This window comes from Lampetra planeri, chromosome 38 (genome assembly GCF_965212315.1).
Source record: "Lampetra planeri chromosome 38, kcLamPlan1.2.h2, whole genome shotgun sequence".
NCBI classification, from domain to species: domain Eukaryota; kingdom Metazoa; phylum Chordata; class Hyperoartia; order Petromyzontiformes; family Petromyzontidae; genus Lampetra; species Lampetra planeri.
This window is the reverse complement of record NC_136144.1, coordinates 11,216,509-11,240,506: the sequence shown is the minus strand read 5'-3', so window position 1 is coordinate 11,240,506 and position 23,998 is coordinate 11,216,509. Positions and strand designations below refer to the sequence as shown.

General features: G+C 52.4%; 2 protein-coding genes, 1 long non-coding RNA gene and 1 other non-coding gene across 9 annotated transcripts in view; all 4 read left to right on the top strand.

The window, feature by feature from the left end:
- Positions 1 to 1,832: 1,832 nt before the first annotated feature.
- LOC144731321 (uncharacterized) lies at positions 1,833 to 6,727 on the top strand. Its single transcript, XR_013587947.1, has 2 exons — positions 1,833 to 2,934; positions 4,610 to 6,727. It is a non-coding gene; the product is annotated as an uncharacterized LOC144731321 (long non-coding RNA).
- On the top strand, positions 4,058 to 4,174 carry LOC144731329 (small nucleolar RNA U6-53/MBII-28). The gene has a single exon (XR_013587950.1). It is a non-coding gene; the product is annotated as a small nucleolar RNA U6-53/MBII-28 (small nucleolar RNA).
- Positions 6,728 to 8,641: 1,914 nt separating the features above from the next.
- On the top strand, positions 8,642 to 18,411 carry LOC144731170 (uncharacterized). Its single transcript, XM_078612135.1, has 10 exons — positions 8,642 to 8,770; positions 11,799 to 11,973; positions 13,175 to 13,323; positions 13,798 to 14,271; positions 14,509 to 14,848; positions 15,079 to 15,188; positions 15,715 to 15,830; positions 15,966 to 16,044; positions 16,584 to 16,676; positions 17,074 to 18,411. Exons 1-10 carry the CDS (start codon positions 8,705 to 8,707, stop codon positions 17,512 to 17,514), a joined length of 2,043 nt encoding a protein of 680 aa, XP_078468261.1. The 5' UTR covers positions 8,642 to 8,704; the 3' UTR covers positions 17,515 to 18,411.
- Positions 18,412 to 19,761: 1,350 nt separating this feature from the next.
- LOC144731320 (thiamine transporter 1-like) overlaps positions 19,762 to 23,998 on the top strand; it is a 31,218-nt gene continuing 26,981 nt past the window's right edge. The window contains exons 1-2 of one of the 6 annotated variants that reach the window (XM_078612383.1): positions 19,762 to 20,030; positions 20,253 to 20,575. The gene's annotated coding sequence lies outside the window, so the exon portion shown is untranslated. Of the gene's footprint in view, positions 20,031 to 20,252; positions 20,576 to 20,756; positions 21,088 to 23,998 lie in introns of those variants that run through there. The other 5 variants (XM_078612378.1, XM_078612384.1, XM_078612381.1 and 2 more) reach the window with 5 other exon arrangements.

Here is a 23,998-nt window from a genome sequence, read left to right as displayed (position 1 = left end):
CCTTCGACTGACAGCGCTCGCTAGGCAAACCGCGTGACAACGCCACGAGATGAGACTACGCCGCCTGACCGGTTTTCCCCCTCCACATTTAGAATCAACATTTGTGAGAGCCAGGTCGCTTCTGAAGAAGAGCTGCGTAGCTCAGTGGGGCCTTACCTGGTCAAATAGACACATACAGAATCTCTCTCCTGGGCTCTACATAGGGACAACACAGAAAAAAATACAAATTATTTGTCTACACATCCCATCAGCAACGTGGCCTTCTAGGAATGCAGTCTTTCAAGCCAAACTCCTGCACGTGATGTTGACATTGTCTCATCGGCAGCACATAATCAAGCTTCGCTTCAGGCAATGCTGGTCAACTGTCAGATGTCCGTGTGGAAACTTTCAATATAATTTTTAAAACAGTCTGCCTCAGCAGCAGATCATGCTTTCCCACCTTATGACAGACGCTTGTGTTGCTCCCTCAGTCATCTCAGTCAGTCGACCCGTGGCACCTGCTGGGTCTGCCCGTGACCTCCTGCCAGCGGGCGTTCGACACTTCACGTGGCCTCAAGGTGCACTTGGCCTGGCACAAGCGTCGTGGTGACGTCACCGCCACTTAGTGGCGAATGGCGGTTGTTGTTGGTCTGTGTTGTGTGTGTGTCACTGTGTGTGTGTGTGAAGGACTTCTCTCACACCGTACGTAGCCAACCGCGCTAATCGGGGATACGGGGAAAGGACAACAAACTAAACACAAAGCGCAGTTCTCAAGATGTGGGTTCTCAATAGAGGTGATGATATTAACGTGCATCATAGCTCCCAGCGGCTTCCTAATATCGGGAGGAAGAGCGTTCCAGACGGCCACAGAACTCTCACCGTACGTAGCGGAACGCGCTAATCGGAGGTACGGGAAAGGAGAACAAACTAAACACAAAGCGCAGTTCTAAATAAAAAATTTTTTGCCAACCTTATAAAACTAAACGTTTAACCTACTCACGCCGGCTTGTGCCCGCCCTCACAGTCGGGCATATTTGCGGAATACACCACGCCGCCGTTGACCCTGCAGGCCATTGACCGAGCAACCCGACGTTGCTACCAGCAGCTCCCTCCGCAGCAGGACAATGTGTTCCTGAACCTGTGCCTTGTTCTGCCTGATGTTGACTCCGTTCTGAGTGTCTGGGTGCGGTGTGTAAACATCAACACTGGGGAAACAAAGGCGGCCGGGTGCTCTCTAACACCATTCGCGTCATCTTCTTGCTTCAACCTGCGGAGGTTTTGGTGGCCGGGGCAGGGAGTGGAGTTGGTGCGGAGTTCGATTCCCGCGTGCGAGCCACGCTGAGAAGCAGGCGAGTCCACTGTGATCGAGTCCGCGGAGCTCTAAACAACTTCGCAAAGTTCTGGTCTCCTACTCTTAGGTTGTTTTCGGTAAAGTCACGTAGGTATAAAATAATGATAAAATAATAATAAATGAAAATATTTTTTCATGTATTATTATTTTATCATTATAATAATAAATAAAATAGTTTTGTTCTTTTCATTTATTATTATTTTATCATTATTTTTACCTACGTGACTTTACCGAAAAAAACCTAAGAGTACGAATCCTTGCAGTCACGAAAGCTTCAAATCTAGAATTCTGATTGTTTTTTATTCACTGATATTAATTAAATTCAAAAGTCACAATCCTGGCGGAACGATCACTCACAAATTTGCATTCCGCAGAAGAATCGATACTCGCTCGGGTTCAGGGCTCCCGCTGATTGGAAACAAACACTCGATCCGCCGAATCGATTTTTAGGGCATCAAGTTGCTACGGAATCGATGCCATGAGAATCGATTGCGTCAGAATCGATGCGTCGGAATCTTAAAGAGGCAATCCGATTTCCGGGCAGAGCCGCGCGCTCCAGACCGGCGCCTCCTGCTGCAGCAACAACTCGTTCTCGTCTCTAACTCGTTCTTGTCTCCAACTCATTCTTGTCTCTAACTCGTTCTTTATCTTTAACTCGTTTGTCTCCAACTCATTCTTTAACTCGTTCTTTATCTTTATAACTCATTCACCGGGTCACGGGATGGTTTCGTTCGTCGTCATTCCCTCCCGGGGGCCCGCGGCGGTGCGGCCGCGTGCGTCAGGCAAGGCCGAGGCTGTTGCGAGGGGCCTATGGGGGCCGCTCCATCAGATCTCTCTTTTGTTTAACACTTGGAAGTTTAGTAGTTTAACACGTGGTAGGTTTAACACGTGGTAGGTTTACACGTGGTAAGTTTAACGCGTGGTAGTTTAACGCGCGGTAGTTTAACGCGCGGTAGTTAACGCGCGGTAGTTAACGCGCGGTAGTTAACGCGTGGTAGTATGGTTTTCGCGACCAATATCCATGGTATATGTTATTTTGGGTTAGATCGCGTAAATATAAATGTGTCGTTAAACCCGCCACCACCCAACACAGCCAATTAGTGAGGTTTGTCACGTAATCGGAACGTGCCAATTCGTTACCAGCGCAGCACAACATTCACTCGGATTGTCAATGCTGAGGATTTACTGTCCAACAACGGCGTCTTATTTGTTTGTGATGGCACTTTGTAGGATGAACGTTGAAATGTATAAGGGCACGGCGGTGACCAATAAGGTCCGAGTTGGTGTGTAGTCAGGTAGGGAGGTGGCACTGGTTAGGGGTTGACGGGTCGTGCCTTCAAGTTGTTGTCCACCGTTGCAGTCGAGTTTCGACTCTGCCTCGTCATTTTCGCTCGTTCTCACAGAGCCACGCGTTCGTTTAATTCACTCTCTCAATCCACTTTGTCATTTCTCTGCTGATGTTCAACCCCACATCCACCCACCCCCACCACGCCTCTAATCGTGGAGTTCGTTCTTCTTTCTCACTTGGGTATTGGGGGGGGGGGCTCATGCCGCGGTGAGTGAAGCCCCCCAAGTGCACGCGGAGGAGACGGTGGTGAGCGAAGGTGAGATCGGCGCGTTGCGTGGTGGTGTGGTGTGGTGGTGGTGTTGTAGTCTCGTGGTGAGCGCGCTGCGCTATGAACCCGGCCAGCCGAGTTCGATATCCCGCTCACGACCTACAACTTGCGAACATTTTAAACAATCCTGGCCGTCTCCCCTAAGCGGGCTCGTCCTGAAATTAGTTTCGTACCTGACACGGTTTGTCAACATCGGCGCTCGTGTGTGGCGATTGAGTGGTGGGAAGGTGTGGGGTGAGTGAATTGTGTGTGGCAGGAGTCTAGGTAGTGAATGTGGTTGGGAGTGTGGGGTGAGTGAATTGTGTGTGGCAGGAGTCTAGGTAGTGAATGTGGTTGGGAGTGTGGGGTGAGTGAGTTGTGTGTGGCAGCAGTCTAGGTAGTGAATGTGGTTAGGAGTGTGGGGTGAGTGAATTGTGTGTGGCAGGAGTCTAGGTAGTGAATGTGGTTGAGAGTGTGGGGTGAGTGAATTGTGTGTGGCAGGAGTCTAGGTAGTGAATGTGGTTGGGAGTGTGGGGTAAGTGAGTGTGCTGTACATTTTAATTGTACACGGGAACTTGTATAACACGATAATTTGCACGAAAGTGGACACATTTTTTGCAAAAAGAATTTAAAAAAATATTAATGCAAACGTAAGTATCTCATAGTTGCAGAGTGGTTATTGTGGTGCTTGAAGGTGAAACATGTTTTTGAATGGTGCAGCGTGAGAGTAGCAGCCACGCTTCCCAAGGGCAGTCGCAGCCTCTGCTGTGACGACAACGGCACCCACGAGTGAGTCGTTTGTCAGCGCTGTTTCAGAGGCGACCTGACCATTGAGAGTGGCTTGTCGTGTGGACATTTATTGCAGACAAATACTCTCAGAAGCGTGACGTTTATTCTAAATGTGAAGGGGAAAAAACTAGAGGAGCCGGATAAAAATCCACGCGACCACGGGGAGTCACAATGCAAACTCCAAATATACAGCAGCAGGCGGTCAGGGTCAGGATTGAACCTTGACGTCCTGTATACCAGGCGAGGTGGCTAACATCTCATCGGGGAGTTCGTGAGTATGAAGTGGGGGCGGGGGGGGGGCACCATCTCGCAGGTCGCCTATCCACCGTGGTGGCGGCGAGTCCGGCCGTGATGAGCATCCATGCTAATACCGATGCGCCGAGTCCGTGGGCTCCACCGCCCCGGGCGCCGGGCGCAGCTGCGTTGAACTCTGACTTCTCGCTGTGAGACTCTGAGCCGGAGCCCCCCTCCCCAGCAGCAGACGACGGCTACACAACTACAATAATCATAGAAATTTGAATTCTACTTCCGCAGTTTGTTTTTGCCCTTGGCATGTTTGTCAAATAACCGCTGCAATTAAGCACGTACATTAACCCGACCTTTCTATGAACTGGCCTTGGGCATACCTGTGAACCCCATACCAGTGCCCTACCTTATTACAGACCAATTCAGACCTGATTGGTCACCCCGTGCCCTTTAGAAATCTCAGCGTTCATCCTACAAAGAGACAGACGTTTGTTTTGCCCGTATTGAAACGGCTATACGCTGCATGGACCTGAAAACTCAGTTTCCCTGTACAAGAATACGGGTAAACTGTATGGGTTTTGACAGCTTTGCTTTGGTGCCTGTTCTCAGCAACTTTGTCACGGTTCTGTCCCCTTGTTTGTGTTGCCAGCACAGGAGCAGTGCGGCGGTGGTGATGCGGTCCGCTTGGCTTTCCACTGGGCCAGCACAGAAGGATGTCTCTGCAGAGGATGACGGAGAACAACCCTGCTGCTACGAGTCCACCAGTGTGTGCCACTACCTTCTGCCTGCCCTAACCTAATAGTTATAATATATTTGCATATGAAGGGTGGCACAAGTCAGGACAAACATTTCATTAATTAACATGACATTAAATATGTAATCAATCAGCATTATTCATATCTGTTATCATCTTATTAATGTGTGTAAGCAATGGTGTCTTGCAAGGCTCGAGGGGTTACATTTAGAAGTCCCTGAATACAACAAGACTCCATCCTCTGCAGCAGCACGGATGAATTCTGGGTGTGTCACTGCGTGTAATTGTCGTGGAGTGGCATGACATGGCCACTTATGTCAGAGGTTTGTAGTTTACTTGGGCAGGCCACCCTGGTTAATGCTACGGTGTGTTCGTTAATCAGTCCGCTTGACCTGGCGAGGGTAGTGGTGGCAGAATGTTGGGTAGTGGTGGTCCGGGTCTCCCTTTCGACAGACTAGCACTACTACACTATACACTACTATTCACTATACTACTACACATTGCAAAATACACTGCTATACACACCTACACACTACTACACTCTAAATTACTACTAGACGCTACACTACTATACACAACACTATTATACACTCCACTACTATACACTACACTACTATACTCTACTATACACTGCACTACTATACACTGCACTACTATACACAGATTCTAACTCTTCCTGGGGCATTCCCAGGCCAACCGCCAGCGTGTCCTGGGCTGGCCCCGGGGTCTTTGCCCCCGGGTGTGTGCGTGAACCAAAATAGTACGACGCTGCTTCACACGGTACTTTGTGTACATTTAATTTTAACTTAACTTTCTTGACTGCAGGAATTAATATTCTATGGTTCTTTCGGTAAAGTCACGTAGATAGAAAAAAAAGTGAATAAAAATATCACGACATTTCGATCGCAACACAAGCAGTCGTCATCAGGCAAAGCAGTCGGCCTCTAAAGGCAAACTGTTGATAAAGGCGTAGCCCAGCTGCGTCCGCAGCACCAGGAGCATGGGCGGTGGTGCACGAGATGCCAATGCAGCAGCAATAATCCCTGCACCCCGCTCCACACGCCACACTGCTGACGGTGGCGGTTGATTGACAAGAAAACACAAATTATGATCCTAAGTGGCTGATGACATCTTTCCAATGATTGCCGAGTCGAAACCTTCCTCTCGGTTGAAATTGTCTCCGTGTCAAGCAGATTTGAAACACGGTAGGACCAATACTTCTGCCGTGGCTGATCATTATTTTAATGCGACTGGCTCACACGAAATTGATTTCTCTAAGACGATGGTACTTTGCAAGCCTACTGGCTATCAAAGATTCGTTCATGAAGCCATCCATATATACACAGACAAATTCAACCTAGAGGAAGGTTTCCACTCTGCAATCATTGGAAAGATGTGATCAGCCACTTGGGGTCATGACTTGTGTTTTCTTGTCAATCAACCTCCACCGTCAGCAGTGTGGTGTGTGGAGCGGGGTGCAGGGATTGTTTTGCTGCTGCATTGGCACTCGTGCACCGCCCGTGCTCCTGGTGCTGTTGATGCACTTTGTCTATGCCCATTCCCAAACCTTTATAAACAGCTTAAACAGTTTGCCTTTAGAGGCCGACTCCCTTTGCCTGATGACGGCCGCTTGTGTTGCGATGGAAACGTCGTGATATTTGTTCACTTATTTTTTTCTATCTACGTGACTTTACTGAAGGGACCATAGAACATTTAAATTAATTCGAAGAAGAGTAGGCCCTTGTTTTGCCGCTATCCTAATCCAAAGTTGACGATGTACTCGCAAGTTAATTACATTGCAGAAATTGTCGCCTCTGACTGTGAAAATGTGGCGAGATCCAGAAACGTCTTGAAACTGAGCAAGGCTTTTCTAGGCAAGCAAGCGTAAAGTAATTTCAGTAGCATGCGCTGTACATTTTAATTGTACACGGGAACTTGTATAACACGATAATTTGCACTCGGTCGGAACGTGTACAATTGTTTTGCAAAAGCAATAAAAAATTTTTTTTTTAAATGAATGCCAATGTAAGTATCTCATGGTTGCAGAGTGTTTTTTTTGTACTTTAAGGCTATTTTTTTCTAAAGGCGCAGGATGAGAGTAGCAACTACGCTGCTGAAGGGCAATCGTAACCTCGGCTGGATGAAAAGGACACCCACCAATTGATGGGAGTTGCTTTGTCTGAACGGTGCCCTGGCAGAAGTTTGAAGTCATAGCAAAAACATCACATGCCTCTTCATATCTGTTAATATAAAAATATGTATTACCCTTACTACTTGTCCCATAGCCTCTTGGAAGCACATCATTTCAGCAGCATCAATTCAATACAAGGAAAACTCCACTGGTTTTGACAGAATGAATGAGAAAACAAACTTAGAAATGTAATGCAATACAACACAGTCTGCTAACACAACAGTCAACACCCTACCCGGTTGATTACGTTCTTCCAGAGATTGCTAAATTTGAGAGACACAATACAGACACGTGGACTTGTGTGTCCATGTGTCTCCGTGTCTGGAACGAAACAGTTGGACTTCTCAACAAATCTGGCTGTCGCCTGATGAAGCTAGTTGTAGTTACTGGCGAAACGTCGTACTCGGATTGTAAATGTTGTGGCTTGGCTCTCCAACACACCAGCGTGGCTGTACTAGTATACTACACTATACACTACACTATACACTACACACTACTATACACTACACTATACACGACACTACACTACACACTACTATGCAATGTACACGACACTATACACTACACTACACACTACTATACACTACACTACACACCAGTGCTGTACTAGTAACTAATTGGCACGTTATGTTTACGTGACAACCCTTACTAGTTGGCTGTGTCGGATGGTGGCGGGTGTAACGACACAATTATATATTTACTCGATCTGACCTAAAAGCCCTCCATGAAGGCCAACATCATTGTTAAGGTTTTCCTCAATGAGGACACCATCAAGAGGTCACTGACCACAGCAGCCCCACCTGGTGGACGGGTCACGAGCAGCCGCTGCTGGGACACGGAGAAGACTTTGCACCATGACCGGACCTTCGGGATCTTGAGAGGAGGGGTGGTGGATGTATGGGCCTGAACCAGTGCCGGATTATCCTCGTAGCAAAAGTAGCTGCTACACGTGTAGTAGATACTACTAGTAGTAGTAGCTACTACTACTACTACATGTGTAGTAGTAGTAGTAGCTACTACACATGTGTAGTAGCTACCAGAGGTGTGGACTCGAGTCATGTGACTTGGACTCGAGTCAGACTCGAGTCATGAATTTGATGACTTGCGACTCGACTTGGACTTGCATAACAATGACTTTGTCCCACCTATGAGATGTGGACTCGAGTCATGTGACTTGGACTCGAGTCAGACTCGAGTCATGAATTTGATGACTTGCGACTCGACTTGGACTTGCATAACAATGACTTTGTCCCACCTCTGGTAGCTACACATGTGTAGTAGCTACTGGTTACCCCTTAGAGCAGGGGTCGGCAACCAAAATAACAAGAAGAGCCATTTCTTTCCAATTCGGTACAAAATTCAGTATTTCAAGAGCCGCAATGCATCTATGTACATACGTACATATCGTCAAGAAGCAGCCCGTAAAGAGCCGCATGCGGCTCCGGAGCCGTAGGTTGCCGACCCCTGCCTTAGTGTATGTCGAGTTTAAGTTGCCATGGTAACAGACGGTGTGTATGTCGAGTTTAAGTTGCCATGGTAACAGACGGTGTGTAGCGCCGCCTTGTGGCTGCAGAGGAGAGGCGCGCGCCGTCTCCATGGCGACGCGTGGCGAGGCCGAGACGCTTCTTCAGAGCCACACACGGGGGGTGACACTGAGACTTGGGGGGTGAGAGACTTGGGGGGTGACACTGAGACACGGGGGTGACACTTGGGGGTGAGAGACTTGGGGGGTGAGAGACTTGGGGGGTGACACTGAGACTCGGGTGAGAGTCTCGGGGAGGGTGGGACGTCCGCTCGGCATGGACGAGGTTTCGCACCCGAGTCGGCCTGGCCACCCACACAGCCGCGGCGGCGTCAGCGATCGCGTACGGAGTACAACACACACACACACACAGACACACAGACACACACAGACACACACACACAGACACACAGACACACACAGACACACACAGACACACACACACAGACACACACACAGACACACACAGACACACACACAGACACACACACAGACACACATACAGACACACACACAGACACACACACAGACACAGACACACACACAGACACACACACACAGACACACAGACACACACGCCACGTGTATACACCACACACACCACGTGTACACACACCACGTGTACACCACACACACCACGTATACACACCTTACGTGTACACACCACACACACACCAGGTATACACACCACGTGTACACACCATCTACACACACCACACACACACCACGTGTACACATCACACACACCACGTGCACACACCATCTACACGCACAGACACACACACAGACAGACACACACAGACACACACCACGTGTACACATTATCTACACACACCACACACTCCACACATACATCACGTGTACACACACACCACACACACCATGTGTACACACACCACGTGTACACACACACACACCACACATACCACGTGTACACACCACACACACACACGCCACGTGTACACACCATCTACACACACCTAGGTCGACTCGGCCTGTGTAAACATCGCCACGAGGGAGACAAAGGCGGTCGGGCGTGTTGATGGCCACCCACCCCACTCGTGCCGTTTTGGCCTTCATAGGTGCTACTCGCTAACAGCACTTGCCCCAACAGTCTGTTACAGGCTATACGGGGGATCTTTGTCTTGTGGAAGTGTGTAGGTTGTGTGGTGGTGGTTGATGTAGCTGTGGCTCTGCCTGGGTTGGTGGTGGTTGTTGTTGGTGGTTGATGTTGGTGGTTGATGTAGGTGACTGTGGGTCTGCCTGGGTGGTGGTGGTGGTTGTTGGTGGTTGATGTTGGTGGTTGATGTAGGTGTCTGTGTGTCTGCCTGGGTGGTGGTGGTGGTTGTTGGTGGTGGTTGATGTAGGTGACCGTGACTCTGCCTTGGTGGTGGTGGTTGTTGTTGTTGGTGGTTGATGTAGGTGACTGTGGCTCTGCCTGGGTGGTGGTGGTGGTTGTTGGTGGTGGTTGATGTAGGTGACTGTGGATCTGCCTGGGTGGTGGTGGTTGTTGGTGGTGGTTGATGTAGGTGTCTGTGTGTCTGCCTGGGTGGTGGTGGTGGTTGTTGGTGGTGGTTGATGTAGGTGACCGTGACTCTGCCTTGGTGGTGGTGGTGGTTGTTGTTGTTGGTGGTTGATGTAGGTGACTGTGGCTCTGCCTGGGTGGTGGTGGTTGTTGTTGTTGGTGGTTGATGTAGGTGACTGTGGATCTGCCTGGGTGGTGGTGGTTGTTGGTGGTTGATGTAGGTGACCGTGACTCTGCCTTGGTGGTGGTGGTTGTTGTTGTTGGTGATGTAGGTGACTGTGGCTCTGTTTGGGTGGTGGTGGTTGTTGTTGGTGGTTGATGTAGGTGACCGTGACTCTGCCTGGGTAGTGGTGGTTGTTGTTGTTGGTGGTTGATGTAGGTGACTGTGGCTCTGCCTGGGTGGTGGTGGTTGTTGTTGGTGGTTGATGTAGGTGACTGTGGATCTGCCTGGGTGGTGGTGGTGGTGGTTGTTGGTGGTGGTTGATGTAGGTGACCGTGACTCTGCCTGGGTGGTGGTGGTTGTTGGTGGTTGATGTAGGTGACTGTGGCTCTGCCTGGGTGGTGGTTGTTGTTGGTGGTTGATGTAGGTGACTGTGGATCTGCCTGGGTGGTGGTGGTTGTTGGTGGTTGATGTAGGTGACTGTGGCTCTGCCTGGGTGGTGGTGGTTGTTGGTGGTTGATGTAGGTGACTGTGGCTCTGCCTGGGTGGTGGTGGTTGTTGTTGGTGGTTGATGTAGGTGACTGTGGATCTGCCTGGGTGGTGGTGGTGGTTGTTGGTGGTGGTTGATGTAGGTGTCTGTGTGTCTGCCTGGGTGGTGGTTGTTGGTGGTGGTTGATGTAGGTGACTGTGGATCTGCCTGGGTGGTGGTGGTTGTTGGTGGTGGTTGATGTAGGTGTCTGTGTGTCTGCCTGGGTGGTGGTGGTGGTTGTTGGTGGTGGTTGATGTAGGTGACCGTGACTCTGCCTTGGTGGTGGTGGTTGTTGTTGTTGGTGGTTGATGTAGGTGACTGTGGCTCTGCCTGGGTGGTGGTGGTTGTTGTTGTTGGTGGTTGATGTAGGTGACCGTGACTCTGCCTTGGTGGTGGTGGTTGTTGTTGTTGGTGGTTGATGTAGGTGACCGTGACTCTGCCTTGGTGGTGGTGGTTGTTGTTGTTGGTGGTTGATGTAGGTGACTGTGGATCTGCCTGGGTGGTGGTGGTTGTTGGTGGTTGATGTAGGTGACCGTGACTCTGCCTTGGTGGTGGTGGTTGTTGTTGTTGGTGGTTGATGTAGGTGACTGTGGCTCTGCCTGGGTGGTGGTGGTTGTTGTTGGTGGTTGATGTAGGTGACTGTGGATCTGCCTGGGTGGTGGTGGTGGTGGTTGTTGGTGGTGGTTGATGTAGGTGACCGTGACTCTGCCTGGGTGGTGGTGGTTGTTGTTGGTGGTGGTTGATGTAGGTGACTGTGGCTCTGCCTGGGTGGTGGTTGTTGTTGGTGGTTGATGTAGGTGACTGTGGATCTGCCTGGGTGGTGGTGGTTGTTGGTGGTGGTTGATGTAGGTGACCGTGACTCTGCCTGGGTGGTGGTGGTTGTTGGTGGTTGATGTAGGTGACTGTGGCTCTGCCTGGGTGGTGGTTGTTGTTGGTGGTTGATGTAGGTGACTGTGGCTCTGCCTGGGTGGTGGTGGTTGTTGTTGGTGGTTGATGTAGGTGACTGTGGCTCTGCCTGGGTGGTGGTTGTTGTTGGTGGTTGATGTAGGTGACTGTGGCTCTGCCTGGGTGGTGGTGGTGGTTGTTGTTGGTGGTTGATGTAGGTGACTGTGGATCTGCCTGGGTGGTGGTGGTGGTTGTTGTTGGTGGTGGTGCAGGAGGTGAGCCGCAGTGCCGGCTTCCACGGTTCGGAGCGCCCCGATGGTGGAGGAGGAGGAGGAGCGCGTGAGGATGGTGGGGAGAGCGAGGGCACCGAGGGGAGGACGATCGCTCACGATGCGGGCGATGGAGCTGAGGGGGATGAGGGCTGGGACACCGACCTGGAGGGTGAAGGTGCGAGCACGTGCTGTGTGTGTGCGCAGATTTAGAGCTGAGTGGACTTGCTGATGAATGGTAAACAAACCGGTGTCAAGATCGGCGGCCTCAGTGGAGGAGGCTCGTGAAGGACGCTACTGGAGAGTTGGAGGCAGTCGCCCTCCAGCAACAACGGAGGGCGGAGGCGCGACGCTCACAACAACGAGCGGAGCGCCGGGTGGCTAAAGCACAGCAAGTTGGCACAGTAGGGGGCACAGGTGGTGCATCAGCCAGTCATCTCGGTCGTCTCAGTCAGTCGACCCGTGGCACCTGCTGGGTCTGCCCCGTGACCTCCTGCCAGCGGGCATTCGACACTTCACGTGGCCTCAACGTGCACATGGCCTGGCACAAGCGTCGTGGTGACGTCACCGCTGTTGTGTGTGTGTGTCTGTGTGTGTGTGTGTCTGTGTGTGTGGGGAGCGGTAGTGGAGTGGTCAGCACGTTGCGCTACGAACCCGGCGACCCGGGTTCGATTCCCGCTCACGGCCAATATCAGTGAAGATTATCCGAACCGGTTCTGGGCCTCCACTAGGTCTACTCAGCACCAAATGAGTACCTGGTGCAGTGTGTAAATATCGCCACTGGGGAGACAAAGGCGGCCGGGCGTGGTGCCGGCCACCCACCCCCTCGTGTGCCGTTCCAGCCTTCATAGTTGCTACTCGATAACAGCACTTGCCCCAACAGTCTGTTAAAGCTATACGGGGGGTCTTTGTGCGTGTGTGTGTGTGCACACAACACAGAGCCACTGGCGGTACATTTTCACTGACAGCGTCGTTCAGTTCTATGAACGAGCACTTAGCTATGACATTGATGATGCTGATATTATTAAACTGTTTGATTTTACTAGGTAAGGCCCCACTGAGCTCTATAATTATTTTTCAGAAGCTGGCCACAAATGATAGCTGAACGAAGTGGCTTATCGCGTGGAATTTTATAGCAGCCAAATACTCCAAAAATGTTTCTAAATATGGAGGCAATAACCGGAGGATCCGGATACAAATCCACACGACCACGAAGAGAACACACAAACTCCAAATATACAGCAGGCGTCAGGGTCGGGATGAAGCCCACGACCTCTGTTCATACCAGGCGAGGGAGATAACATCGCGCCACCGGGGCACCCCGATTAATGTTGCTGTCGACATTGTTGTGGACATTGTTGTGGACGTTGTTGTTGCAGTGGGTGGCCCCGGTGCGCTGGGCGTGCACAGGGCGCGAGCGCAGTACGAGGAGGCGTGCCGCCAGCTGCGTCTCGTGCCCGTCTCGTTCTTCTCGCGGCACATGCACGAGGCGCAGCTCAGCCTCGCGCACCACGGCCTGGGGCCCCAGGCGAGACGGCCCCACGTGACACCCCCCCTCACCCATCATGACCCTCCTCACCCATCATGCCACCCCTCACCCATCATGCCACCCCCTCACCCATCATGCCACCCCCTTGCCCACTGTGACATCACCTCGCCCATCATGCCACCCCCTTGCCCACTGTGATATCACGTCGCCCATTGCATACCGGCCTCACCCATCATGCCACCCCCTCACCCATCATGCCACCCCCTTGCCCACTGTGACATCACCTCGCCCATTGCATACCGGCCTCACCCATCATGCCACCCCCTCACCCATCATGCCACCCCCTTGCCCACTGTGACATCACCTCGCCCATTGCATACCGGCCTCACCCATCGGCGCCACTTCCTTGGCCCGTCACAGACATCACCTGGTCCGTCGCGTCACCGCGCCACCCGTGCGTTTGTTGCGACCTGTCACGTCATCGCGTTGTGTCACGCCTGTCGCTCCGCGCAGGGCGTCCACGCCGTGTGCCTGTCGCTCGTCAGCAACACATCGCTGACAAGCCTGGACCTCCGGGACAACTGTGCGGGAGCGATGGGGGGCGTGTACCTGGCGGACATGCTGAGAGAGAACGTGTCCGTACAGAGTGAGCGTGGGCCCAGGGTCGCCGCCAGGTCCGGCAAATTTGAAATCTGGGTTCGGGTGGCGGGAATCGGTTTGTGCCAATATCTGGTACCGTTATCATTGCCGTGCCGAACCTTAGCACGGGGTTTCTATAGGGGGAGTGGGCCAAATGGGAAAAATTCGTCCTTGTTTGGTCCACAGTGGGAAAGGGTGGCCACCGTGGCCCGGGGTGTTAGCAACTGTGCTAGGCGGGGTCACATTCGAGGCTGGGCGTGCAGGATAACCAGGGGCAACGTGTTACGATGGGTAACGTGGAGAGATGCGGATGATATATTGAAGGTAACGCATGTCAATGAAGAACCATGATTGCCGTCTAACAAGGAGGGCCCTTGCCTGTAAACATTTGGAACTTCAGCGGCAAGTCTGATCCCGCCGAGGACTTTGCGTTGAACCAACGCCGCTGAAATGATGCACTCCCAGAAGGCCGTGTTGCCAACGGGATGTGTCAATAAGACACTTTATCTGATGGGACAGATACAGGAAGGAGATGTTTTGTCTTATCCATTGGTTTTTTCGGTAAAGTCACGTAGATAGAAAAATAAGAATAAAGTGAATACAAATAAAAATTATAAAATCCTCTCAGCCGACAAGGGCAATGCCACGGTCATCATGGACAAAACTGTGTTTTGTCATATTGTTTTACTTTGCCGTGAACACCGGGCACCGGCGGTAGACCTGGACGTGCGGGACAATGCTCTGGGCGACGCGGGAGGCACGGCCCTGGCGCCCGTGCTGCTGGAGAACGCGACGCTGACGCGCCTCGTGCTGGACGGGAACCGCGTGGGCGACTCCACGGGGGCCGCCCTTGCCACAGCCCTTGCCACCAACCACACGCTCTGCTCGCTCAGCCTCGCTCACAACCAGCTGGGGCGCGGCTCAGGTATCTACCTTCCCCTACGCGGGGACACGCGGGGACACACAAAGACACGGGGGGACATCCTAGAATCATGGGGGGTACAGGAGACATTGTAGCAGTATCGATGTGTCACCTGACATTGAATCAGAATTTTTACTTATACCAGAGAAATCCTATGAGCTCTAAAGCCCGTTTTCACAGATTGTGTCAATATCTGAGTAGGCACAGGGGTCACGTGAGACGTTGTCTGACAGGTGATTGGTTGCAACTGCTGCTCAGCGAGAGCTCCGGCCTGAAGGAGCTCAACTTGAGCTGGAACGAGATCCGAGGGCCAAGTGCGGTTGCCTTGGCCAAGGGGCTCTCCGTGAGTACAGCTACGAGTGGCACATATACACAACCAATTACACAACCAGATACACGACCAGATACACAACCAGATACACGACCAGATACACGACCAGATACACAACCAGATACACAACCAGACACACAACCAGATACACAACCAGACACACAACCAGATACACAACCAGATACACAACCAGACACACAACCAGATACACAACCAGATACACAACCAGATACACAACCAGACACACAACCAGATACACAACCAGATACACACCTAGATACACGCTCATGGCAAACATAAGTGACGTTTATCTAAACCGGTCCTGGGCCTCCTCTAGGTCGATTCAGCCACATATGAGTACCTGGTGTAGCGGTGTGTAAACTTCACCAATGGGGAGACAAAGGCGGCCGGGCGTGGCGCTGGCCACACCACCTCTTCGTGTGCCGTGCCGGCCTTAAAAGGTGCTATTCGTTAACAGCACTCGCCCTAACAGTGTGTTGAGGCTACACGGGAGATGTCTGTCTTTGTGTGTGTCCAGGCTAACGTGGTGCTGCGTGTGCTCGACGTGTCGAGCAACGGCCTGGGCAAGGAGGGAGCCTCGGCACTGGGGGCAGCGCTCAAGACCAACGACGTCCTCGAGGAGCTCAACGTCAGGTGACACGACGCCGACACGGCGGCACGGACACGGCTCCTCCTCGTGTCTCCACCGCTGCTGACATCTGATGTGTGTCCCCCACCCCTCATCCAACCTTCCCTCCCAACCCCTCCATCTCCCCCCCCCATCTCCAGTAACAATCGCATCAACCCCGAGGGCGCAGTGCTCCTCGCCAAGTGCCTGCAGCTCAACTCCACCCTGCGGACTCTCTCCGTGAGACCGTCACTCTCCTCGTCGCTCATCGCATCACCTAGACACACACACCTCGCCACACACATCATCACTCAACTCATCACTCAACTCATCACACACCTCATCACTCAACTCATCACACACCTCGCCACACACCTGATCACACACCTCGCCACACACATCATCACTCAACTCATCACTCAACTCATCACACACCTCATCACTCAACTCATCACACACCTCGCCACACACCTCATCACTCGACTCATCTCATCTCACACCTCATCGCAGCACATGACCACATACATACACAACGCTCAGCTATCTCATCACAACACCCTGATCACAATAGTGGTTTTATTATATCCGTGTCTTTGTGTTGCCGTGTCCTCATGAGCCTGCGTCTTCCTGTGCATGTGATCCCAGTACCCCATGACCCCGTGTGCTTGCGTCTCCGTGACCCCAAAGATCCTGTCTCCCCTTGTGTGCTCGTGTCCACATGTCCCTGTGTTTGTACCTCCATGCCTGCCGTGCCTCATGCTCGTGTCCTCCTTCCACAGATGGGCAGGAACCCCATGCAGTCAGCTGGCTGCTTTGCGGTCCTCACGGCCGCCAAGAACTCATCGTGTGCGCTCGAGAGGCTGGACTTCACGGTGAGCCACCGGCTCCGAGCGTCGGGTTGTTTTCTCCACGGCCCCATGGATCCTGTGAATTGGTCGTTTGTGAATGTAAAAAACATCGTGCTTGCAGCGACTGTCGGTGAAGAGCAGCGGTGCCTCCTCATTGCGCCGCGGACGCTCGATGCGGTTTGATGTCCCGCTTGATGTGGGTGCGCTCAGGGTCGTTGTTCTTTAGTCTCTCTGGTACGAGTGAACCTCGACAGCGAGTGGCGAACGCGCGACCACCAGGCCACGTCACATGTGACCGCTCACGTGTGAACAGCGCTATTGGCACCGTGTACCGGCCTTCATGGGTGCTCACTAAACCGCACTTAACCCCAACAGTTTGCTAACGCCACCGGGTAATCTTTGTCTCTGTGTGTTTGTTTAGGCAATCCATGTGAACGCTGATTTTGAGGAGCTGCATGAACAGGTGCGGGGATTGAACCCGAATCTTCAGGTCAAACACGGGGGGCTCGTGCCTTCAAAGAGGCGGCCCAAGCCAAACCCCACCAGCAGCGCCACCACCGACACCGCGACCGACGTCACCACCGACGTCACCACCGACGTCACAGTCGATACAACGACCGACATCACAACTGACACCACTACCAACACCACTACCAACATCACTCCCGACATCGCGACCGACACCACTACCAACATCACTCCCGACATCACAACCGACACCACTTCCAACATCACTCCCGACATTGCGACCAACATCACAACCGACACCACTACCAACATCACTCCCGACATCGCGACCAACACCACGACCGACATCACGACCGATACCACAACCACCGTTGTATCCGCCGCAACCACGTAGCCACCACAACCACCGTGACACTTCACACCACAGCTACCGCATAACCCAACGTCATCCCTGACACCACCACAGTTTCAAATGCAGACCAAACAATCGGGTGTGGTGTGCCACCTCATCAGCGTCATGATCATTTGGTTAAATGTTTTTCACATCGCCGTTTGCTCCGTGACTATGGTCCCCGCCCCCAACCCCCCCCCCCACCCCCCTCTATTATGGATATTGGTCGCCAAAGCCTCCTGCTGCTGCGTGTTAAGGTCACGATGGCTCCTCCACAATCTGCGTGTCCACCGGGGCCACAGCTGCTGCTGACCACCGAGCGTGGGAACCCGCCCGGGGCCTGAGTGCTTCAAGTTGTTGCGAATTATCAGCGAGATGAACAAAAATCCGATGAGTATTCGACTTTTGAGAAATTGCACTTGCCGATCTTTCGTTGGTGTTCGCCTTCTTGGTGTGGCTGATGTTGTGGCAACAACTGTAATGTTGTTATCTGTGGGACATGTTTTTGTGTATTAAACAATTATGGAAGAATACTAATAATAGCTTTTATACCCTTTCTGGCAATAAAACAGGAGGCGTTAAGATGTCAAGCACCAAATAGAGAAACATTTTTCTTGGTATCATCAAGTCTGTATTAACCACACGTACATTTGGCAAAGCTTACAAACAGAAATGCTCTGATGATAATACGTTGTCTTTGAAACGGATTGGCCTACACCAGAGACAACCTTCTTTATGTGCTTGCCTCACCACCACCAGCACCAGTGTTAGACCAGAAAACGCCAGAATGCGAACATTACAAAGTAATTCTATGTTGAAGTGGTTGAGCCAGATAATTGTGTCAGGAGTAGCAATGTGTATTGCTTTGATGATGCCTCCTTCATACAGATATCTGCCTGAGTCGATGGGTCTCTGTGAATCTAATGATCTCTGTATGGGTCTCTGTGAGTGTGATTCTGTATGTTAAACTATCGATCTCTGTATGGGTCTCTGTGTGATTCTGTATGTTAAACTATCGATCTCTGTATGGGTCGCTGTGAGTGTATGATTCTGTATGTAAATCTATAGATGCCAGTGTGGGTTGCTGTGATTCTGTATGTTAAACTATCGATCTCTGTATGGGTCGCTGTGAGTGTATGATTCTGTATGTTAAACTATCGATCTCTGTATGGGTTGCTGTGGGTGTATGATTCTGTATGTGAATCTACAGATCTCTGGATGAGTCTCTGCAAGTCGATGGGTCTCGGTGTGAACTTCAGGGGCCATTCTTCGTATGCCCACTCACCCACTCACCGGGGCCGTGTTGTCCACAGCAGTGGGCACTCGCCTAGGGCCTACGAAAACTAAAAGGGCTTACGGGAAAAAACGTGATCATTTTTTAGTTTGTATGATAAACAAAACATGTAACCAAGAGACATTCTTGAATACATCTCTGAAGCGAGGGTAGGCGGCGTTTCAAACGAATGCCGCGAATGTGCGGCACGCGGCGCGATCCCATCGCACGAGGGCACAGACGACAACACCAACACCACGAGGGCACAGACCACAACACCAACACCACGAGGGCACAGACCACAACACCACGAGGGGTGGCAGCAAGAGGAGACACCAGCGGAGTGGCGGTGACAGTGGTGGTGACAGTGGTGGTGATGGTGACAGTGTGGTGGTGGTGGTAATAGTGGTGGTGGTGACGGTGGTGGTGGTGACGGTGGTGGTGGTGACGGTGGTGACAGTGTGGTGTTGATGACAGTGGTGGTGATGGTGGTGACAGTGGTGGTGGTGACAGTGGTGGTGGTGGTAGTGGTGGTGGTGACAGTGGTGGTGGTGGTGACAGTGTGGTGGTGGTGACAGTGGTGGTGATGGTGGTGACAGTGGTGGTGGTGGTGACAGTGGTGGTGGTGACAGTGGTGGTGGTGACAGTGGTGGTGGTGACAGTGGTGGTGGTGGTGACAGTGTGGTGGTGGTGAGTGGTGGTAGTGCCAGAGCTGTCAAGCCCTCGTCATTACTACAGAGCAGTTCAACGTTCATCCTACAAAGTGCCATGACAAGGCGGAAACATAAATGAATGAATCTTCACTGAAAGCTTTCGTGGCTGCAGGAATTCACCGTCTCTGGGTATCCGGTGAAGTCGTGAGCCGGTCAGGCGCGAACACCACAAGTGGGGGGGGGGGGGCCCTTAATGTCTGCATATAAATGACATTGACATGCATGATTCATAAATATAAGAAGACATCATCGTCGCGGCGACACCACCACCACAAGGGAATAAACAAAGGCGAATTTGTTGTTGTTGTTGTCAATATCGTCGAGCGAACCCAAAGCGCAGCCACGTGACACCACAACAACAACCACCAACGCCGCCTGAGACACCCGAGACAGTTCACCGGGACCCCTAAGTGGCACCCCCGTCCCGCCAGCCGCCTCGTGCGAGGGTCGGTGAGGGACCGCGGTGAACCGCGAGCCTCTTTGCTGACTCAGCTCAAGACTCAAGTGCAAAACCGCTCGCAGCCACTTCACTGGTGAGCACCCCCCCTCGTCCCTGCCCCCCCCCCGCCTCCCCTGCCCCCCCCTCGACCCTGCCCCCCCCCTCGTCCCTGCCCCCCCCCTCGTCCCTGCCTCCCCCCCGCCTGGTGCGTGTCCCCTGCTCTGCATTGTGCTGTCCACGTTGTCTCGTCTGTCTACGTTGTCTACGCTGTCTGGGCTGTCTCGTCTGTCTCATTCGCTGCGACCTGTCGCCTCAGCGCGAGAACACAGAGAGGACGCGGTGGGGAATGCGCCGCGTCTCCCTCCGCGAGGACTGCGGCTGGGGGAGTGGAGCCCGCGAGAGCCGCAGGGGCCGCGAGTCGTGGCCGCTGTGGCCACGCGGCCCCCCACCACGCGGCCCCCCACCACGCACGGCCCCCCACCACGCGGCCCCCCACCACGCGCCCCCCCACCACGCGGCCCCCCACCACGCACGGCCCCCCACCACTGGGCTGCTGAAGCGCCGGCGGCGAAAGTCTCCGCCGCCTTCTTCAACAGCGGGGTCGAGGCACACGAGAAACGGCGAACTGTGCCCCTCTGTGTGAGTGGCGTGTGATGGTGTGTGTGATGGTGGTTTGTGAGTGGTGGTGTGTGAGTGTGTGTGATGGTGGTGTGTGTGAGTGGTGTGTGATTGGTGGTGTGTGAGTGGTGGTGTGTGAGTGGTGGTGTGTGAGTGTGTGTGATGGTGGTGTGTGTGAGTGGTGTGTGAGTGTGTGTGAGTGGTGGTGTGTGAGTGTGTGTGTGATGGTGGTGTGTGATGGTGTGTGAGTGAGGTGTGATGGTGATGAGTGAGAGTCACGTGCGCGCCGTGCGCGTGTCACTTGATGGCCACAACTGCGCCGCCCACCCTCATCGATGCCCCCAGGGGACAACCCACTATGACCTTTGTCCCAGTGCTGGGCTCGGGCACAGTCTAGCTACCGAGAGAGGAGCCGAGTGGGTGTCACACGACGGTATGGCCCTGCCACAATCATCTCTCATCCGCAGCAGCAGCAGCAACAATCATCGGATAATTGTTGGAAGTCGCCCTTGGTTCGTCTTTGGGGCGCCACGGTAACTAGGAGATGTTAACTACCTCGCCTGGTCTACAGGAGGTCGTGGGTTCCATCCCGACCCTGACGATACCTGCTGTATATGTGGAGTTTGCGTGTCTCTCTCATCATCACGGTGACTAGGAGATGTTAACTACCTCGCCTGGTCTACAGGAGGTCGTGGGTTCCATCCCGACCCTGACGATACCTGCTGTATATGTGGAGTTTGCGTGTCTCATCATCACGGTGACTAGGAGATGTTAACTACCTCGCCTGGTCTACAGGAGGTCGTGGGTTCGATCCTGACCCTGATTGGCCGCTGGCGCACAAGCGCTTCCACGTCCATCGCCCACCCTTTTGGCCTCGCCCCCCCTCCCTCCCGATACGTTCCTTTCATTGGCTACCATAGTCTGATGAGCTCCCCCCTCCCTCTCCCTCCCCCCTCAACTCGCTTTTAAGGGATTACATCTTGAATCATTGCCTCACTTGATACAGCTAATCTGGCTGTGACGGTCCCACCTGATGACGGAGACTTGTGTTGCCTCCGAAACGTCGTGATTTTTGTTTTTATTTTATTTTACTTTCTACGTGACTTTACCAGAAAAAACCTAAGAACATGTATATGTGTTTCTCTTTGAGGGTGTTGGTAGTACTATTATTTGTTGCTGTGTAACACTTCGCTACTTCAGTCTTGATTTGAAGCGTTGCTGACTGCAGGAATCCATACCCTTTGGTTCTTTCGGTAAAGTCACGTGGGTAGACAATTATTTCATTTTGTAAGGCACAGAAGAGGACTTTGTCCGTGTGTGTGAGTGAACTGGGCATGATGTTACCCCACTGTGTGTGTGAGAGTGAACTGGGCATGATGTTACCCCACTGTGTGTGTGTGAGTGAACTGGGCATGATGTTACCCCACTGTGTGTGTGAGAGTGAACTGGGCATGATGTTACCCCACTGTGTGTGTGTGAGTGAACTGGGCATGATGTTACCCCACTGTGTGTGTGAGTGTGAACTGGGCATGATGTTACCCCACTGTGTGTGTGAGTGTGAACTGGGCATGATGTTACCCCACTGTGTGTGTGAGTGAACTGGGCATGATGTTACCCCACTGTGTGAGTGAGTGAACTGGGCATGATGTTACCCCACTGTGTGTGTGAGTGTGAACTGGGCATGATGTTACCCCACTGTGTGTGTGAGTGTGAACTGGGCATGATGTTACCCCACTGTGTGTGTGAGTGTGAACTGGGCATGATGTTACCCCACTGTGTGTGTAAGTGAACTGGGCATGATGTTACCCCACTGTGTGTGTGAGTGTGAACTGGGCATGATGTTACCCCACTGTGTGTGTAAGTGAACTGGGCATGATGTTACCCCACTGTGTGAGTGTGAACTGGGCATGATGTTACCCCACTGTGTGAGTGTGAACTGGGCATGATGTTACCCCACTGTGTGTGTGAGTGTGAACTGGGCATGATGTTACCCCACTGTGTGTGTGAGTGAACTGGGCATGATGTTACCCCACTGTGTGAGTGTGAACTGGGCATGATGTTACCCCACTGTGTGAGTGTGAACTGGGCATGATGTTACCCCACTGTGTGTGTGAGTGTGAACTGGGCATGATGTTACCCCACTGTGTGAGTGTGAACTGGGCATGATGTTACCCCACTGTGTGAGTGTGAACTGGGCATGATGTTACCCCACTGTGTGTGTGAGTGTGAACTGGGCATGATGTTACCCCACTGTGTGTGTGAGTGAACTGGGCATGATGTTACCCCACTGTGTGTGTGAGTGTGAACTGGGCATGATGTTACCCCACTGTGTGTGAGTGTGAACTGGGCATGATGTTACCCCACTGTGTGTGTGAGTGAACTGGGCATGATGTTACCCCACTGTGAGTGTGAACTGGGCATGATGTTACCCCACTGTGTGTGTGAGTGTGAACTGGGCATGATGTTACCCCACTGTGTGTGTGAGTGAACTGGGCATGATGTTACCCCACTGTGTGTGTGAGTGAACTGGGCATGATGTTACCCCACTGTGTGTGTGAGTGTGAACTGGGCATGATGTTACCCCACTGTGTGAGTGTGAACTGGGCATGATGTTACCCCACTGTGAGTGAACTGGGCATGATGTTACCCCACTGTGTGTGAGTGAACTGGGCATGATGTTACCCCACTGTGAGTGAACTGGGCATGATGTTACCCCACTGTGAGTGAACTGGGCATGATGTTACCCCACTGTGTGTGTGAGTGAACTGGGCATGATGTTACCCCACTGTGTGTGTGAGTGAACTGGGCATGATGTTACCCCACTGTGTGTGTAAGTGAACTGGGCATGATGTTACCCCACTGTGAGTGAACTGGGCATGATGTTACCCCACTGTGTGTGTAAGTGAACTGGGCATGATGTTACCCCACTGTGTGTGTGAGTGAACTGGGCATGATGTTACCCCACTGTGTGTGTAAGTGAACTGGGCATGATGTTACCCCACTGTGTGTGTGAGTGTGAACTGGGCATGATGTTACCCCACTGTGTGTGTGAGTGTGAACTGGGCATGATGTTACCCCACTGTGTGTGTGAGTGTGAACTGGGCATGATGTTACCCCACTGTGTGTGTGAGTGTGAACTGGGCATGATGTTACCCCACTGTGTGTGTGAGTGTGAACTGGGCATGATGTTACCCCACTGTGTGTGTGAGTGTGAACTGGGCATGATGTTACCCCACTGTGTGTGTGAGTGTGAACTGGGCATGATGTTACCCCACTGTGTGTGTGAGTGTGAACTGGGCATGATGTTACCCCACTGTGTGTGTGAGTGTGAACTGGGCATGATGTTACCCCACTGTGTGTGTAAGTGAACTGGGCATGATGTTACCCCACTGTGTGTGTGAGTGTGAACTGGGCATGATGTTACCCCACTGTGTGTGTGAGTGT

What these genes read in the sequence shown, in the direction of transcription:
- LOC144731170 (XM_078612135.1), top strand. Translation starts at nt 8,705, where the DNA reads ATGGACGAGGTTTCGCACCCGAGTCGGCCTGGCCACCCACACAGCCGC. An exon ending in CCAGCTGGGGCGCGGCTCAG is followed by an intron (nt 14,849 to 15,078) that starts GTATCTACCTTC and finishes GTTGTCTGACAG; the next exon opens with GTGATTGGTTGCAACTGCTG. An exon ending in CTCGAGGAGCTCAACGTCAG is followed by an intron (nt 15,831 to 15,965) that starts GTGACACGACGC and finishes CCCCATCTCCAG; the next exon opens with TAACAATCGCATCAACCCCG.